This window comes from Lissotriton vulgaris, chromosome 1_1, assembly GCF_964263255.1.
Source record: "Lissotriton vulgaris chromosome 1_1, aLisVul1.2, whole genome shotgun sequence".
Lineage (NCBI taxonomy): Eukaryota > Metazoa > Chordata > Amphibia > Caudata > Salamandridae > Lissotriton > Lissotriton vulgaris.
Genome location: NC_141685.1, coordinates 282,326,611 through 282,340,313, shown reverse-complemented (window position 1 = coordinate 282,340,313; position 13,703 = coordinate 282,326,611). Strand labels below are relative to the sequence as shown.

At 44.0% G+C, this 13,703-nt stretch overlaps 2 protein-coding genes across 2 annotated transcripts in view; one reads left to right on the top strand and one right to left on the bottom strand.

Moving 5' to 3' along the window:
- The window catches only part of TMEM53 (transmembrane protein 53), a 211,803-nt gene extending 206,754 nt beyond the window's left edge, over positions 1 to 5,049 (bottom strand). The window contains exon 1 of the mRNA XM_086952311.1: positions 4,922 to 5,049. Within this exon, the coding sequence (XP_086808437.1) occupies positions 4,922 to 4,979 (58 nt within the window). The 5' untranslated portion in view covers positions 4,980 to 5,049. The remainder of the gene's footprint in view (positions 1 to 4,921) is intronic.
- A 228-nt stretch (positions 5,050 to 5,277) lies between these two features.
- The window catches only part of ARMH1 (armadillo like helical domain containing 1), a 228,530-nt gene continuing 220,104 nt past the window's right edge, over positions 5,278 to 13,703 (top strand). Inside the window, exon 1 of the mRNA XM_086952310.1 lies at positions 5,278 to 5,511. The gene's annotated coding sequence lies outside the window, so the exon portion shown is untranslated. The remainder of the gene's footprint in view (positions 5,512 to 13,703) is intronic.

The window sequence follows — 13,703 nt, the reverse complement described above, 5'->3', positions numbered from 1 at the left end:
ATATATTTTAATAATTGTCCTATCTTATCTACGCAGATTTGCCACATTAAAAACATTTTAGAAACGTGATCAGATTCGTGCTGTGTGCTGATTGCAGCATCGTGTATTACTTATGAATGTTTTACTGTTCTAATACTTATGTTTGATTACACGGAATTGAGGGTTACCAAGAAAGTGTCCTTTTTTCTGCTTTTTATTAGTCTTTAATTATTTGACTTCTGCTCGTTGTAGACAGACGGACAGCTTTTGTGGAGAAAATGCAAATGTCAGATTTCATACTCCCACATTGGTGATATTGTAATACTTCTGAATATTCTGTTCTTAGTGTATCAGGGGCCTCTTGTAGATCTGACCCTGTACATAGGCCATTGTGATAGGTTAGGTTGATGCTGAATCACAGATTACCGTTTGTGTTGTGGTGTTTTTAAGAGGTAAAGCGGTGTGGATACCTAATTTCCATGTCCTAAAAATCCCAATCTGGGGTACACAAGGCCCACTCACCACTCCCTCCATTTCTAGTTTATCCTCTGTCACCTTTTACTGATATGTTCTACTCTTCCCCTTACGCAGATCTTCTACGCACAAAGACCCATCGGGTGACTGCATCTGATTATTTGACAGAATATATGATTTTACCACGATTACAAGTTCCACGCATGGCATTACCACGCGAATTTTAGTTCGCAAGTGGCTTTACCACGCTGGAATTTGCAACGAAGGATTATACCACGCATTTTAACGTCCTTTAAGCACAAATGATAAAGATTATTTTCTTACCTGACACCTTCCTGTCTTTCACCAGCAGCCCGTACTTCCATCCACCATCGAAACAAGCGTCAAAACACGTCTTCCAAAACTAAAAAAGGACTGCTATTTTGACGTACACGGCACGTCTTTGGGGGAGGCACTTTACTTTCCTTTTATTTCGGTGGTACTGAAGTGCGTTTTTTTTAATTTGAGTAATCCGCTCCTTTGTTTGTTTGTTTTTTTTGGGGGGGGGGGGGGGGGGGGAGACCCCCGAGCCCCCCTCCCCAGCCCCCCCTGAGCCCCCCCAAGCCCACGCAGAACGACTTGAAGGAATACCACGTCTCCCTCCCCAGCCCGTGGTAAAGACGGTCGTGGAAGGCACCCTCGTTGTAAAGACGTTTGCGTGGTAAGTGTCACGTGGTAAACGTCATTAGTGGTAATGCCTTCGTGGTAAATTATGTTTCCCGCCACTTATCACAAAGTCTCTTTAAAGCAGTAAAACAACCCCTTTGTAAGGCTTTACTGGTTCTTTAAGGAATTCTGTAGTATTGTGCAACAGTTATGGCGTGCAGGCCTTCCGCAGATGTGTGCTAGACCAGCAGTCAGAACTATGAAGTCACTGCTTAGATCATTAAGTTACTAAGGTTTATTAAGTCGCTGCTGACTACAACTGGTGCAGACATTTAGAGGCCTCCCTGCAGAGACGACCCCCTAACCCTATTGGCTGAAGGGCCTGGTGCCTGACACTGGCGAAACCCAACCTCCCTGAAAAGTCTGTGCTGCCAGACCGTAGGTTGATACCTAGAAAGTCCTGGATAGCCAGGCAGCGCTCACAAACACCTTGCTGCTGCATTCAGTCCAGCAACTTCAGTACATATCTCATCATCAGGAACAGCACTGTCATACTTACAGCAGCCCTGTCTAGCGCATGCACAGTGTAAGTGATACCATGTCACGACATATACATTATAACATAACAGAAGTTTATTGGATGTTTATTATCTCCTTTAATGTCACTCCAAAGGAGCAGTATGGCACATTAGCAAAAGAGGAAAGTCACGGAGAACAACATATAGGGCCAGATGTAGGTCGGTCGGTAACGGCCGAAAATCAGTATTTTCGGCCGTTACCGACCGGTTTACAAGTTTTGGCATGTAGGGGGCAATATTTTACTGAATCGGTAATTAAAGAATTGTTAAGGATTCGGTAACGAATCCAGATGTTGGGACCTATATACCATTTACCGATTTTGAAATACCGAATCGGTACAATTCGGTATTTTAAAATCGGTAAATGTTTTTTACCTACATCTGGCCCATAACTCTGTAACATTACACACATTCCCTTCTCATACAGTCCTTTGTTTTATAGTTTGAGAAATTTGTTTTGGTTTAAATGCGTAATGTTTGTGAGCAGTTTCGTCAGAGAAATGCAATGCGTGGCTGTGTTAGAGATGCATGAATAACAACGGGACGTAGTACAACTGGAGCACTCGTTGTAGTGCTCTTGAATGCCTTTGAAAATTCCCCCTGAAACGTCCCAGTCTAGCAGGCAAACTTCAAAGATGACAGGGCTTTCTAGCTGTACTGCTTGCATAACAATATTTCAGAATACCCCCATTTATTTCAAATACAGATGTTTTGGGGGTAGTTCACAACGATATACGAGTATGTAAGAGTACTACACGAGTATCATGTTACGTGATCCGAAATGCTTTTGTAATTAAGCCCCTAAATTTGACAAGACAATGATTATACAGAAAAAATATGGCTGCAGTCAGGGCACAGGCCGGGGTGGGGACAGTTCAGGAGGGAATGGAGTGAGGTTAGGCGGCGGCCAGAGGTCACTGAAACAATTGGCGAAGGGCAGGAGATAAATGAGAGGGTGGGCTGAGGTCAGGAGGTGGGCTCGGGACACGGGTTGTGACCGGGCAGTAACAAGTTGTTTCAACAGCTGTTTCGGTCCATAAGGTTGGGCCCGTTTGTAATCGTGCTTTTAGAAGCAAACAGAGCATGGCCCAGCAGAAAGCACCTGACCCTTTTGTACCCTCAACCCCGGAGGCCGCCCTTCATTATACACTTTGACAGCAAAACAACACAAGTCCAGATGCGGACGGGTCTTGCAAATCTAGCATGCAGCGCGTTTCACATCTGGATGTGAATAAGACATTGGAACGTATTTCAGACTAATATTGAGGCAACCCAGTAAAACGGATTTCTTTTGAAGAAGGCCTTACACAAGAAATGGGAAATAAGTATGTGTGACCTCCGCTGCGCAGCTACAAATAGACAACGGCTTGCTTTGTGCCCTCCATGGTATAAATAGCGCCTTGTATTCTCACGTGGGCTGTTAAATGACAAATAACAGAATCTGGTGCAAGAGACAGACTGATAAAGATATAGGCAGATATCTACTGAGAAAGAGGGCAAAAGACAGAAAATCAAACAAATAATTGTGAGGCAAATGTGTGTTTTGGCACAATTTTTCAAAGTATGCTTTCCTGTATTGGAAACCATAATGTGATTAAACTGACAACTGTGATACTGGAAATAACGTGTATCACAAAGTCATGATTCCTTCGTAATGGCAAAAAAATTAAAATCACCAAAGAAAGAAGTTGATGGATGAACCCACTGAAAGTGCTTTCACCTTGTTTGGTACACACACTGACAAATTAAAGGTTGCATTATTGTACGGGACAAACATTCAGCATGCATACTCCAACTCTGTGACGTCCCGTTAAAGTCAATTGAAAGAAATGGCAAAGAGCCGAGCCTAACAAAGAAATAAACTTATTTCATTTTGGAGAATCACAACAGCACCATTGTTCCCTAAAAAGCTTCATGTCGAATTCCTCCTGCTTCCTGGCGCTGTATTAAGAAATGTTATTATTACCCTGCCCTGTGATGCTTAATGTACTGAGCTACGAAGGGCACAATTAGCCATGCCAGCAGATTGCACATTGGCCTCTGCAGTGAAATGTAACTTATAAATAACTAGTACTTTATTGCCTGCGAAATGGGTGCACATGGTCAATGGGCTACTAATCCTCGTAAAAATTAAACAAATATCACTTCAAATGGAATCCCAGTTGAAATCATAGTGTCTGTTTATTCAGTTTTTAATATTTGTGATCGTTTCCAATTGCGAACATTGCTGTGTTTTAGTTCAGAATGTTTTTATTGAATTTTGGCAATGGAAAAGACACAAAAGTACATACAGAAAACTAATAAATTAATTCATTAAATTACATAGAAGCGAAGAAGAACAATCATAAATAAGCAGTCATAAATAGATTACAACGCAAAGTATTTTCGTCAATCAAAGGATAACTAAACAATTGCTGTGTTTTAATGTTATGTGTCTTTTGTTTGTACTGATCATCAATGCCTTTACTCGTGCGATAGTGTACCTTGCTTTATTGCAGGCCTTCATCGAGAGATTTTCAGATTAAATTTTATCCAAGAATAGGAAGAAATAAATAAATAAATAGATAGATGGGCACGCTTGCGCGAACCTTATTGGCTGATACATACTTGCAGGGTTTGCTAGTAGCTCGTCCATTCCTGCTGCTTCCTTAAATTGTAATTTTCTCTGAGAAATCTAGTAACATCTCAGCAGTAGACTCCATGTTCTAAAAATCAACAGCTTATAGACGTATCCTAGTTAGTGCAGCATTTAATAAACACTTAGGAGAAATGTGTCAGAGTCTACATACTTTCACAACCCACAAGGGGTGACATGCATGGGTCCTTCACTGCACATGTCCTAGGAAACATGCCGTCCACGCCACGACCGGCTGCGCTGTACAAGAGGGTGTACGTTTCAGAAGTAGCAATATATATATATATACTGCTTTGATTGGGACACACTAAAGTGTCACAATAAGTCTAGTAAAACGCCAAGCAAAAGCACGCTGCCAATGCAAACTATCCAACACACAGCGTGTCAGATGTGAGCTGAAATCAGGGGTGACTGCGGGACCAGGGTTACAGGGGCTGTTAAGTAACAGGGCCTGGGCGTGGGGACGAGGAAAGAGTTGGCTGCAGTCGTGGGTGACAGAGCAAGACTGAGGTCCCAGCTAAGAGGCTGTGGTAGGCGGTGAGGTCACGCCTGGGGGAGGGGTCAAAGGTCATCACTCCTTGCAGAAGGAGTCATACATTGAGCTACCTACCTGCATGTGCGGACGGCTCCGGGAAGACGATGGTGTAGTCCAGGTCCGAGTCCCCCATCACAGCGCCTTCTCCACCCAGCACTACCACTCCACTTGGACTCCCTCCTCCTCCGTCCTTCCGGCTTCCGCTCTGGGGGGTCTACCCTCTCTCTTGTCGACCAATCACAGAGCGCGGTGCTGCTTCACGTGATCTCTGAAGTCGGCAACATAGCAACCGTTGGAGTTGGCAGCAACCGTCGCGTGGCTACAGTGCACGCTGACATCCTAGACGCAGAAGTGGAGGAGGGTCGGACACGCCCTTGCCTTCCGTACCTGCCTCCCATTGACTAAAAAGTAAAGCAAGGCTTTCCGTTATTGGCTCAAGGGTGTGCCTGTCACAGCGTTGACGGACTGGTGACTCCGGAGAACATGGAGGGAGATCAGCGACCGCAGGGGTCCAATGTGTGACTCCTGGAGTTGTCAAATACATTATCTCTGGGGAGTACATAATCTGCTTTCGGGAGTGAGGTGTGGCCAACAGCATCTACAGAAACCTACCCTGACTAGTAGGACGACTGACTGGAGGGCTAGAAGGCGAGGCAGCACAAGAGGTAATATTCACAGTAATTGAGATTAAGGATAACATATTTTCTGGCATTCACCACGTAGAGTTTTAAATTCTATTGAGATTTCAGTAAAGAAAGTCATAACCTGCGCCTCCAGTGCCGGCAATTAATTATAGGTATCAGTGCTGGAAATTGAAAAACGTTACTTCGGGAGCCCATAAATTGGGAGTTAAGATATAGGAAGAATAAGGGAGTGGAGTCCGAGGGGCTGGGTCATGGTAAAATTCAGGGCTTTAGTGGTCTCGAATGAAGCAAAGGCAGCGGGCCATAGAGATTGCACCTGATCCACTGTTCTAAATGGTATTGTTAAGCATAAATATGAACAAAAATGTGTGCACACACTACAAGCACCTGTTGCCAAGTTGTATAAACCAAGGAATGGTTACAAATGACAATATGAAGCGTAGAGATGCACCACAGCAATAACCAAAGAACAAGGTTGTGAATCATGCCTTTATTCTTTTGTTTTTGTAATTTTTCACATATATGCATGAAGACAGACAACATGTTTCATCCATGAAATGGACTTTTTTAGGGCTGCAATAAAATAAATATGCACCACACATAAAACACAAAACTTTGTGAGCGAACGAACAGAAACAAGTACAACTAAACATGACGCATAACACAATGCTCGAGGTGGATCACATAGGACATATATGAAACATACAAATACATAATATATCAGATGAAGATTTACAAAACAATTCCCACTGAGAATAAGAGATAACCGATTCTCTGTCTTCTGCACTTAAAAAGACAAACTGTATTTAATCTTGACCACATCTAACTGGGGCAAGGAAGGAGGTAAAGGGGAGAACTACATAAGCTATGAAAAAAAACAAGTGTGTAAACATGCATGCTCTTCGAGAAAATGCGACACTGAGAACAGGTAAGACAAAAGAGTATCAAATCGATGTCATGAAGATCATCCCAAATGGTACACAGTAGGTGATCATAACTGCATATCTTGATGATTGATTTGTCACCCATACTGTGTAATGAATTTGCGAAGAAAAGGGTTAAAGAATATGAGAAGGAACGAGCAGGTAAGTGATGGCCAGCCAAGGGTTAGCAGTAGTCAATTGAAATGGACAAGAAGGGGAATATAAAAAAGAAGAAATACAATAGGCAAAAATAAGGGCCTGAGTTGAAACACACATATCCCAAGCCAAAAGAAATGAAAGAAGGGCCGCTCAAGTAGCTTTGATACAGAGTCAGAACTCATATCTGTCATACCAGGACACCAAAGCTTAGTTTGACATGCTGATACGTACCAGGAGTAGGTACATCCGATATGATTTCAAATAGAACCCCCACAGTCATGTATATCATCAGTATTCAGGATATAAGTCACTGTTCAAAAAATCATAACAGCTAATTAGTAATAACAGAGATAGTGACCAGTGGGCAAGAAACAAGTGACAGTTACATGTACCTACCAAAAGCTATTCAACCAAGTTCGTCTATGACGTGGCCGAATATGCACTGCAATAATAACCCCCCAAGTGGAGACGTGATGATTAAGAAATTGAGGAAGGGCCAATAAGCCCTATAAAGTACCTGCAGCCTAAAAAGAGTCAAGAACTGAAAAGGAAATGTAAACAAAAAATCTCCAATAGCTGATGATATGTGTAGGTCAAACATTACGTAAATGACCATAATGCAAACCATAATTGAAAGTATCCACACAGTGAAAAAAAGATGAAGCTTTAGAGTAGCCGTGTGCATGATAAAACCACGAGCTCAACTTGTTTCTGCTTGATGTCCTATGCCTATTTACATTACTCATTGCCCATAGTTTGTGTGATGTGGTTGATGGAGGGTATTCAAACAGCTTACCTTTTCCACTGATCCAAGCACTGAGCCAGGGCAGACATGGGAAAGCAATGCAAGCTTGTTGAGGTATAAGATGAATTCTTGTTTTTATATTCCAGATTCCACAAAAATAACGGTGGTAATAGCAAAACAGCCTCTTTCCAACTAAGGGTCTGATTATGATGGTCGAAGGACCACCACCACAGGGCCGGCAGTGGTAACTGCCGGCCCTGTGGTGGCGGTCCTTCCGCCATCGAATAGATATTTCCCACCGCCAGATTATGATAGCATTGGGAACAGGAATGCGTCGCAGCGGGCGCACAGACAGTCCGCCGGCAGCAATCATCCAGGCCAGGACTATTGGTGTCAGCACCACTATACCATTCTAGGCGGAGATGGGCAAACTTCTCCCAGGCAAAATTCTGTGCGGCACTTACCAAAGGAGGGAGTCTTGGAGGGGATGATGCGGACACTGCCAACACCAACCTTTGCAAACGTATCACTGAGGCGCTTGACTGCACGGCCCCACTCTCTCGCGCCAAATTAGGCGGCCGCATTCAAAAAACAGCCCCGTGGTACAGTGATGAGCTGCGGGTTGCAAAAGCAGCACTGAAGCGAGTATAAAGGCAATTGCGAGACGCCTTTTCAACGGAAACTAGGGAGATCTATCTTACTGAGAGGCGACTCTACCATGGACTAATTAGGAAGTCCAAAGCTGCACACTATGCCACCAGAATCAGTGAAGCTGGCAACTCCACGAAGGAGCTTTTTCTGCTTTATAAATCTCTCTCGTGTGGGAAACCAGCTACTGCCCCAGATGACTGTTCCGTGGAATCTTGTGATAAGATCGCAAACTTTTTCGCCAAGAAGGTAGCTAAAATCTCCTCGTCATTTCCTAGTCACCCCATGGCAGGGACTGAGTTCTTGGAAATCCCGAGGGTTTGGGGGATAGACACATATTGACCAACTTTGTCACCCCGCCCCCGGAGGACCTTCTAAAGATCTGCAGATCTATCAAGTCTGGATCCCCTCGGGACCCCACCACGCCAAAACTGCTAGCCGATAGCTTGCCAGTATTGGAACCCTCAATCAGGTACCTGCTAGACTTGTCATTTAAGACTGGGACCGTGCCTAGAGACTGGAAGCAGGCAGTGGTTCTACCTCTTAGGAAGAAATCTAACATCAGCTTCGAAAAGTTAGAGAACCTCCGACCTATCTCCCTTCTGCCCTACCTGGCCAAAGTGGCAGAAAAAACGATTAACGCCCAACTGATGGATTTCGTGGAGGAGACTGCCCTCCTGCATGACACCCAGTTTGGTTTCCGCCCCCACCACTCAACTGAATCGGCGCTTTTGATGGCTGTGGAGACCTTACGCCAGGAGGTGGATGAAGGGCAGACCATGGCCCTCATCCTACTGGACCTAAGTGCAGCATTCGACACTGTAGCTCATACCACCTCGCTACAGTGTCTGAATTATGGAGGAATATCGGGTGCTGCACTTGAATGGTTCCATTCCTTCCTGACAGGGAGAGGCTTCCAGGTCCGCCAGGGCGAATGCTATTCCGGGGAAATCTGTTTGGGACAGGGCGTGCCCCAGGGCTCGTCCCTGAGCCCCACCCTATTTAATTTATATGTCTCCCCAATGGCCTCTATTGTGGAGGGTCATGGTCTGCACATAGTATCCTACGCCGACGATACACAGCTGGTTATCTCCCTGTTGCGCGCGCCCGGTCTTACGGTGTACAGATTCAGAACCTGCATGCAGGAGTTGGCAATCTGGATGTCCACCAATTGCCTCAAATTAAATGGCCGTAAGACCGAGGTGCTCGTGGTGGGGGGGAGCCCATCTGTGTGGTCGTCGGCGTGGTGGCCCTCTTGCCTAAGCGAGGCTCCAACTCCCTGTCAGGAAGCCAAGAACCTCGGAGTTTGGCTTGATGCTAATCTGTCCTTTGGTCCTCAGATAGGCCGTGTGGTGAGTGTTTGCTTCAGCGTCCTAAAAAGTCTGCGGAAGGTTTTAGATCTCCTTCCGATGTCTGCCCGGAGGACGATGGTGCATGTCCTCGTCACATCGCGCCTGGACTACGGCAACTTACTGTACCTAGGAGCAACCAGTAAGGTACTAAATCGCCTCCAGGTACTGCAGAATGCGGCAGCTCGCCTCATTCTGAAGTTTCCTAAAAGATCGGCCCCCAAAGCAGCCCTTCAGACTCTTCATTGGCTTCCAGTGAAGAGTAGGATCGAGTTTAAGGCCCTTTGCACCTGCCATCGAATCCTCAATGGGAAGGCACCAGCACCACTTCAGAGTCTGGTTACCAGATACAAACCTATGCGAGCTCTGCGATCCTCCCATGGCGGCCTATTAAAGGTCCCTAGGACAAGAAAGGCTCCCATGGGAGGCAGATCTTTTCGCTACTTGGCGGTGAAAGGCTCGAACGCTTTACCTCTGGATCTTCGTCTAGAACCGTCTGAAGCCGGCTTCAGGAAGAAGCTAAAAACACACCTCTACACACGGTAAACCGAGCTGACTCTGCGGCCTGCTTGCATGAGTCTTTTTGTCTTAGCGCGGGGACACGCCATCTGAGCGTAACCAGGCGCTTTATAAAACTCCCTTATTATTATTATTATTATTATTATTATAGGTGTCATGTCGAACATGGATGAAGTAAAGGACCCAGTTGCAAGGGAGTGTTAGACTATTTTTAAAACAAGAGAGGCCAATAGGTAACTCTTCCTGGCAGGTGACAGGTAAAAAGGCATGCACCGCCTCTACCATTCAGTGCTACCATCATTCTCAGTCTTCCATGGCCCAGTGAGCTGGTGGTAGTACCAAATAGTAAAGGAGGATGCACATGATGTGCCCCTCCATACCAGAGGTCTCCATTCTGGGTCGTATTCCATGGCATTGTGGGCATGAAGTGCACATCAATGATTGTCATGTGTGCTGAGGACAGAAATAAAAAAACACAAGAGTCTTGTTATAGGAAATTTCAGGGTAGGGTGCTCTCTCTAGAGCCATTTCATTGACCTTTTCCTTCCCACCAAGAAACACCAATTAGATAACTAATAAAAGCAAAGTATGATTCAGGGGCAAGCAATGCATCTGTCCACTCCAGACCCTCTAGTCCCACAAACACACATGAGCTTATCTGACACAGGCCTGCAATGGTGCGCCTACCTCCCAACCCTGCTAGATCATACAGCTAGGAACCTCAGCATCCCAAAGCTCACCGACTCCTGCGTACTTTAGGGTTTCTTTCTCTCCCCATCACCGTCAGCCTCTATGTGGAACCTCTTCGGTCCATGCCCATCCACAGATATATCATAATCGGTAAATAATACACTCAGCTCTACTTACTTAGAGCCAACCCCACAAAAACAGAATTTTCATTTTTACCAGCAGCTAGTAATAAATACATATAGAAGCCTAGCTAGCTGACATTAACCTAGATGGTTGCACCCCCTCAGCTGACATCCATTGCTACATTGCTTACATTCACTCTGAACTCAAACCACACTTTCAATTTACACATCACCAAAGAAAGCAAGACAAAATGTGATACCTTCTATACCTCCTGAAAAAAGGTGAATCCTTTCTTTCAAAAGTGGGCATCAAAACAATAGTGCTTGCCCTGGTTCTCTCCCACTTGGATGCAGGTAAAGCTCTGCCTACTGGTCTACCCAAAAATTCTGAAAACTCTCAGGTCCTGTGTACTTTCTCATTAAAGGCCTGAAGAATTTTAACCACATAACTGTAGCTCTGAAAGACCTACATGTGATCCATCTCCAGGGCTGCATCTTCTTCAAGATAACCTTCATCACCTACTGGGTCAACAGAATCTCACTCCTAAATACCAGGTAAAGAAATCAAGCACTCTCAACTGACCGTGTCACGCCTCTCATGCACCCGTTACAGGAGCTCTGTTGCTTTCCATCTATATTTTCAATATATAAGTACCAATATATTAATGTACATATACAGAGACAGCTCTGATGTCCAAACCAGTTTGTAGGCACTTCACTGGCTCAATAGCCATTTATTGATGGATACCATTAATCAACGGAGAAAAGCTGAATTTTATCCATGTTCTATATGACAAGAAAACCAATGAATATGACATGCTACAAAAATAACACTAGGAAAACATGACATCGTCCTGCTTCTCTTGAAATAATAAAACCAGTTTCTCCAAACGACCCCCAACTAATATCTAACACACAACATTAGACTGACCACAAATACAAACACACAACACCCGCCATCCACTTAAGAGACAGGAAAGTAGAAGGAAACAGCCATTACACAACAATCATGAAGTCCAATGACCAGTTATGAGTATGCACTCCATCTGCATAAGCAAAGCTCCCTCAACCACCTATTCCCTTTGATTGGCATTATCCTTACCAACGTTCTCTCTTGGACCACTGTGCATCATTTGTAAGTACAACAGAACTTCCCCAAATATTTTGAACATGTATGGCTGAGAGAAATAGAAATTCCATCTTGACAGTTTCTGAACTTCACCTTCCCCAAATCACCTGTTCTCAGTTTTACATTCCTTGTGCTTTTTTTGTTCATGATCTCACTGCAGAGTCAGTTGGCAACCTTCAGTTCCTCGACTCTCCTAACAGAAATGGGTTTTGCTTAGTACCTGCTTACTTTCCTCTCATCACCCCAAATATATTGAAACCAATAACAACCTCCTGTGTTTTGTGATATATCCAGACTGACATCCACCCCACCACTCTTAACTCCCTTCTCACACATCTGCCATCTGAATGGCACCTTTCAACATGTTGTCCATTCTTTTTGTATTAAGTCTATAGGTTGTAAAGAGATATTGTCATTTACCTTATGTTAGTCTCTTATCCATCTTCCTCAAAGTCGTCTTTAAACTACTCTCCCGAACAATGTTTTTTGGGAACCCTTCTGTTTTACAAATCTACGTTGAATCCTCTACATTAATTCCCATTCATATTTATTTCCCAAATGCATTAATAAATCAACTATTGCTGTGTAAAACGTCTCCCTAAGGTAATTCACATGCCCAATGAAGGCAACTCTGTTTCCTTCCAAGCACAACACAGTCTTTTCAGTCTCTCTTCCTCTCCTTTTCTCACAAGCAAATGTTTATTAGTCTGCTTGCAATAAACACACCTTTCTACCCACTTGCCAACGTCCTTATCTTTTAACAGACATCAGCATTCCCCCCCCCCAGTAAACGTTTTGTCAAGGTTTGCCTCATATGTCCTCATGAACTCTCTTAAACATTTTAACAAACATCTCTAGAAGGGGCACATTTTTCTCTTCATATTATGACTCATTTTCCACAAGCTTGTAAAATGATTCAACCAACCTATTCAGTACATCTCCCTTGTTCCACAACTGCTTGAAGTGAAAGCAGGTTGCTGGACTTGCCACTCAAGCTGCTGTTTCTAACCTTGTTGGAGAATGAGCCTTCAGACATTTATACAACGGGAACTTTCAGCAGTTTTGATAGAGTAATGCTGAGCACTATGTTTTCTGCCACTGTATTTAATAATATATCATTGCATGTTACAGGTAAAAGCCATTTTCACACAGGGAGCAGTTTTGAATTGGTAATAAGTCCAGAATTTTTTTTTTTTTGCTGTGCACGGTTTATAATAGGTAAGGGCATGAGTTGCTGTGGTGGAGGTAAGGGCATGAGTTGCTGTGGTCGAGCGGTATTGCAACAGAACCTAGTTTACCGGAACCATCTCAACTTTCCAATCAGTACTCTCTCTGAAATGTGTGGCTTTTGAGTCAATTTATATTTACTTATTGATCATTCGTAATTTTTTCATGCAGATAGAACAAGCAGATTCAATCAATCAATCAACCAATAAATCTGGATTTGTGAAGCGCTGCTAATCACCTGCGAGGGTATCCAGGCGCTGGAATACAAAATGCCTATGGTGGTAAAGCGTGCCAACAGACACATTTTTTAAAACTTTTTGTGTGGAGAATCCTGACAAACCGCCCTTGGCAGGACCATGCTTGCCTGTCTGTTGTGTTCACCAAGTCAATGCACTGAAGACATGGCATCTAGGCCTTGCCTTATTTAAAGCTCACCAGTCGCACCTGGAAATCCCATTGTACCAAGTCAGTGTGCTGAGTACTGAGCAGAGACCTGCAGGTTGGAATTCCAGTTTAGCCAACTAAGCCTTCATCCATCCAAGGTTGATAGCAAAAGAGTAACTTTCACTTGGCTTGGGGTATGACCTGTTATTCAAGCACTTAGTATCGTTTCAGTATGGGTGGTCAGGTAAATACATAGTATAGATTATTATACATTTTCCACATAACCAATTATTTAATAGAAATAGCATATGTGCACTC